Here is a 6,151-nt window from a genome sequence, read left to right as displayed (position 1 = left end):
GGGCAACCAGTCCAGTCTACATCAAAGTATGCAGTAAGAGATGTGGACGAGTAGGAGTACAACTAAAGACCATAAGACGTTGTACCTTGAATGTAGCACGACACTCTCTTAAGGGAGGCCACTCCTTGGGATCATGCATAAAGAAACATAACTATTGAACTGCATAGGTAAGATCTAGACGAGTAAAAGTAAGATATTGGAGAGCTCCAGCAAGACTGCGATATGAAGTTGGGTCTTGCACTCTTGGTCCTGTACCATTGAGTTTGGTGGATAAGCCTATAGGTGTAGTGGCAGGTTTACAATGCAGCATGCTAGCTCGGTCAAGAATTTATGAAGCATACTTTTTTTGTGAGAAAAACAAACCCTTGGAGTCATGAACGACATAAATACCTAGAAAATAGTGAAGATCCCCAGGTTAGACATAGAAAACTCAACACTTAAAGTGGTGATGATCTAAGAAATACGAGCTTGAGATGAACCTGTCAAAATAATATCATCTACATAGAGAATCATGTAAGAAATCTGAGAATCATGTTGATATATAATCAATGAAGAGTCAGAGCGGATGTGGACAAAACCCATGCAAGAGATGAACATGGCAAATCTATGAAACCATGCTTGAGGTGCTTGTTTGAGACCATAAAGAGAGCATTGCAAGAGACACACATGATTCGGTTTGGTAGGATCTTTAAAATCAGGAGGTTGATTCATATACACAGTTTCTTCAAGATTACCATGTAAGAATGCGTTCTTGACATCTAACTGACATACGAACCATTGTTGAGTAATGGCAAGACTAAGAATTGTACGAATTGTATCAGACTTAACAACTGAGCTGAAGGTTTCCTCACAATCAATGCCCAATCATTGATTGTGCCCATTTGCAACTAGGAGAGCTTTGTAGCGAGATAGAATTCCATCGGCTTTGTATTTCTTCTTGAATAACCAAATACAATTTATAATAGTTGCCTCCTGAGGCCGAGGAACAAGTACCCAAGTTTTATTAGTAACAGGCACACTGTATTCATCCTGCATAGCATGTAGCCAGTTATGATCCTGGAAGGCCTGAGAGTAGGTACGAGGAAGAGGGGGGTCAGACTCGACATGGAGATTTAACTTGTGAAGAAATATGGAGTTTGGATCGAGTTTTCATGGGATGTGATGAAAAGGGAGCATGAGAAGGAGTGGGTGGAAGATTAGAGGACGTATCCGAAAAGGATTGGGAAGCATCATTGTTAATGGAAGTAGGATCATCAATTGGAGCACGCTCATCGATTGGAGTGGGTTGATCAATTTGAGTGATAGGTGACATTAAGAATTTAGAGGAGAAGATATTTTAGGTGTCGGGAATATCAAAGTAGTCATAAGATGGAGATTCATTGGGAGTCATAGATCCAAAAGGAAAGATTGACTCATAAAAAAGGACATGTCTAGAAATAATGATTTGCATATTGGTGAGATTGAGACAACGGTATCCATGATGATTGGATGTAGGGGTGTCAAACGGGTAAAATTTTCGGGTTTCGGGTAGAACGGGTAATTCCTTAAGAAAATAATACCCGATACCCGACCTATATTGTAATTCGGGTTTTCGGGTTTCGGGTATTCGGGTTTGAGGTCGGGTCGGGTAATTATCGGGTATACCCGAAACTTTCTTAAATGACACTTATTGATAATTTATTTATTTATTTATTTTTATTTTTACATGTTAGTTGGTTTAATAAAGAATCGGGTAGGAAAATACTCCATACAATTAACAAGTACATATATAATAATAATACAAATCATTATAATATGTTATGTACTTTTTTAATTCCATTCTGTGTGATAGTGAGAAACTGAGAATTGTGATGACGGTTCAGGACTTTAGCTTTAGCGTCGTATCCCCTTTTCAAGTTTGCGTCGACTGTCAAGCCGTCATTCATAAGAAGGAAACAAATGGTTTTGTTTTATGTGAAGTGTGCGTACGTGACTGCATTGTATATTTGATATTATTTAAAAAACGAATTCAGGTATTCAGGTATACCCGAAAATAAATATTCATACCTAAAACCCGACCTATATTATTATCGGGTTAACCTATTACCCGAATGTTCATACCCGTTACCCGTTCTACCCGACCCATTCTACCCGAATTCGGAATGGGTCGGGTGGGTAGAACGGATTTTGGGTTTTTTTGACAGTCCTAATTGGATGAATATCCAAGAAAGATACAAGGTGTGGTTGGAGGGGCAAGTTTGTTAAGAGAGGGTATGTGAGGGTAACATAGGCATCTAAAAACATGCAAATAAGTATAGGTAGGGTTTTGTTAAAGAGTTTGTGATAGGGGGTATCGTTCTTGATAGAAGTTGAGGGAAGGATGTATTGGGTTTTAAGTACTATAACACTCATATGGTGCACATACAACCCTAATAGCTTTGGATCTAAGTTTTCTCTAGTTATACATGCAATAAAATTTCCAAAGCATGAAGCCTGCAACTAGCATACAATTTTGGTACATGAATCATAAAACTAGTTAGAATAATACATATTTATTGTAGCTTGTAGTTTCGGCCTTTCAAGAGCTTAGCACCTCAAGTGTGATGCCTCAAGTGGTTCACAAACACCATGAACAAAGGAGGACTTTGAGTGAGAGGTTAAGCACCACCAAAGTCGGTTATGATCCTCTTAGAATGCATTAGGTCAACCGATTTTGGCTAAGGGGTGACATTTATATAGTGTAGGATTCCATGGGTCATGGGTAAACCCTAATTCATACACTTGAGTTATGATCCATATCTCATGTGGGCTAACTCTTATGGATACTTACATAAATTTAGCCCATCATGGATCAATAGCCCAAACAATATAGATATGTCACTGATTTACATAATCAATCATTGTTAATTTAATTAGTCTCTTTTGATCACTAAATTACTTCCAAATTAATTCTTGATCAATACTAATTAAATATTATGATTTCTTAATTAATATATTATACTTGTAATATATTAATAAATCATAAATAATCTCTTTCTTAAATATTCATCCTATATGATTGATCTGGTGAAGGTAACCCAAATGGACCATGCTACTCTCGGGTCGAGTACATACCAATTATAGTTATGGGTTTAGACACCTAATCCAATAGGATGTTGAGGAGATGAATATCCATGTGAAGAGCTTCAACCCAATAAGTTGGTGGAAGGTGAGCATAAAAAAGAAGCATACGAATGACATTGTTAATGGTGTGTGACATGCGTTCACATTTTTCATTTTGTTAGGATGTATAAGGACAAGATAAACGAATGTGAATACCGTTAGTGGTACAAAAAAATTTTGAATTCCAAATTATCATATTCTCCACCATTGTCACATTGAAATGATTGGACATCACTCTTGAATTGCATTTGAACATATGAACGAAAGTTAAGAAATTTAAAGAACACCTCAGATTTAGTGTGTAAATGATAAACCCACAAAAAATGACTGAAATAACGAAGTAGAAGTAGATAAAGGAAAAGGTAGGCGAATATGTTTGCCTAGCTGACATAAGTTATTGTTTATATGACTCAAACAAGAAATAAAATTATTGGAAACAAGGTGTTTAAAAACTTGATGTCCCGGGTGACCCAATCGTTGATGTCAAAGCGAAGGATAAATGGAAGTGAGAGCTTGCGGAAGAGTGGAGGTGACGGGATAGAGGTCACCCGTACTGTTAAATTTGAGTTAGTTTGTTTCGCGTGGTAATCCTTCACAGAAAAACCAAAAGCATCAAATTCAATTCTACATTTATTATCAGGAGTAAAACGACAAACATAAATTAAATTTTTTATGATATTTGGTGTGTTGAGAGTGTTTTTGAGAGTGAGAGTACGATATGGGTTTGAGTTAGGAAGAATGGAACGATTGATATTTTGAATAGGAATTTTAGAACCATCACCAACTAATACATATGAGGGTGAAATGTGTTTGTCACTAATAGAGTTGAGTATAACTTTGTTTGAGTGCATATTAGATGTGATAGCCGAATCCATGTACCATCCAGTAGAGTTAGGATCACTTAGTTGCATAGTGTTAAAAATTTGAGGCAACGATGTAGTTTGATCCGTATTGGATCCCGAAAACCAAGTCCATGAGGGTGAGATGGGCTGCTGATGAGTGGTATTAAAAACCGCCTGAGGGGTGGTTAGATGAGTAGATCGCTAATCAGTGTGGAGCGAAGGTGACATCTGGACCGAGAACTGATGGGCAGGCACTAGAGTCGGAAAGGGAAGGAGGCCCGGTCATGCAGCAGGGGCTGCTGAACGTTGTTGATGCTGTTGTGATGTTGTGGTCGGCAAAGGGTATCACCTGAAAGCCAAACCATGGGGGGCATTAGGCTGATGTCAAGAGAAGGAAAAATTATTTCTACGATCTCCTCGATTATTAGATCGTCTGACACCACGAGAATTGTTATTGCTACAAAATTGACGAGAGTGTTGATTAGTATTTGAGTTTTCAGCAGCATGAACAGTGGGAGAAGAAGAGTTGTCAAGATGTGTACCCGATATAGATCTCTATTGAAGTTGATTCATAGTTTTCTCTTCAAGCGCAAATATTGAGCGAGTTTCCAAGAAAGTAAGGAACGAAGTGCGATGACGGAGGATACTTGCAATATGATCTAAATGAGAATGGAGACCATTGATGGTATAACTTACCAGATTCTTTTCAGGGACGGGAGCTTCATTTTTCTCGAGCAATTCAGCAAGGTTCTTGATTCTGGAGCAGTAGGCGTTAACATAGGTATCTCGTTGAGAGATATTGTGCAATTCTTGATCCAATTGCATGTCTCGAGTATCCTTGTTGTCATGAAACAGATTTTCCAGAGCACTCCATAGATCAACAGCAGTTTGATTCTTCTTGTGTATAGTCTGGGTCAAGGATTGAGTCATAGTACCAAAAATCCACATCTTGACAAGAGAATCAACACGAGTCCATTCCTTTTTGTCAGATCTGTCCGCAGCTTTGTCATCTGGTTGGCTGAGATGATCGTTAACTCCAAAAGTGACACATTGGGTTTCAAATACGTCATGCCATGCATCATAGTTCATACGTTCCAGATCAAGAGTGAATGGAATGTATGCCTTGATGTTTGTTATACTGTATGGCTTATCAGAAGAAGAAGACACCATATTTGATGTCACCATGATAACATGGAAGAAAAAGAAAAAAAAACAAAATGAGTGAAGGATCAGTCGACAGAACATAAGAGGTCGACGATTAGGATTGAGAATAAGGGTTTTTAGGGTTTTATCTATGATATCATGTAATCATAATATTTTCCCATAACCCTTCTCTCATTCATTAAATAGTATATAAACTGTAAAACAATACATGAGGCCACATATTACACGAATGGGCCTAAACAACTAAAGAGCCTAAACAACAAGAATAAGACTAACAATAAAGTCCACTAACACATAAAACAAAAAAATACGTTTAACAACAATAATGTTAGTTCATCTATCGTTTTTATGAAACCTTAGATAAGTTCGAGAAATTATAACAAACACTTCGAGTTCATAGAGAAAATCAATAAAGCGCAAACCAAAATAAAAATAGAATAAATATGGAGTACTATAATTGAAATTGAGCTATTACGATTGATTCATCAACACTGATCATATTTGAATCTAGGTATCCTATGCTATTCCTGGCCTCGTATGCTTGTCCAACGGTCACTAATCCATCCCCGATTATAAGAACATGAATGGAGCAAAGATGGTGGTATGATGGTGAAGGACTGCACGTAAATAGAGAGCGGTGGGAAAGTGGCGACATTGTTTCTTTGGTGTGGTTATGTGGCTGCTAGTTTTATGGAGATAGGTTATGTCAATTGAGGGATTTTAATTTAGTTTATTTTTTATGTAATTAAAATTAGTTTAAAATGATAAAAGAAATCCAAATGGGTATAAAAGTCAATTTTCAGGCATAAATGACCAACCACACAAGATTTAGACACCACAAGAACCTTCCATGTAACGAAAGAAAAAGTCAGAGATGAAAGTTAAGAATTTGAGAAACTACATGAACCATTTATGTAGCTTTGTCTATGTTTCTAGATATATTTTTATTTTATTTTTATGAGCCATACTCAATCTAATCAAAATTGATTCCTTTCAAATCAATT

At 37.0% G+C, this 6,151-nt stretch overlaps 1 protein-coding gene across 1 annotated transcript; it reads right to left on the bottom strand.

Annotated features, from left to right (window-relative positions):
• Positions 1-4,538: 4,538 nt before the first annotated feature.
• On the bottom strand, positions 4,539-5,168 carry LOC145095638 (uncharacterized). The gene has a single exon (XM_079033483.1). The coding sequence runs from the start codon at positions 5,166-5,168 to the stop codon at positions 4,539-4,541; it is 630 nt and encodes a 209-aa protein (XP_078889609.1).
• Between the last annotated feature and the right edge of the window lie 983 nt (positions 5,169-6,151).

This window comes from Lactuca serriola, chromosome 3 (genome assembly GCF_051521515.1).
Source record: "Lactuca serriola cultivar US96UC23 chromosome 3, Lser_US96UC23_V15, whole genome shotgun sequence".
NCBI lineage: Eukaryota > Viridiplantae > Streptophyta > Magnoliopsida > Asterales > Asteraceae > Lactuca > Lactuca serriola.
The sequence above is the reverse complement of the archived record's forward strand: the minus strand, read 5'-3'. Positions and strand labels throughout refer to the sequence as shown.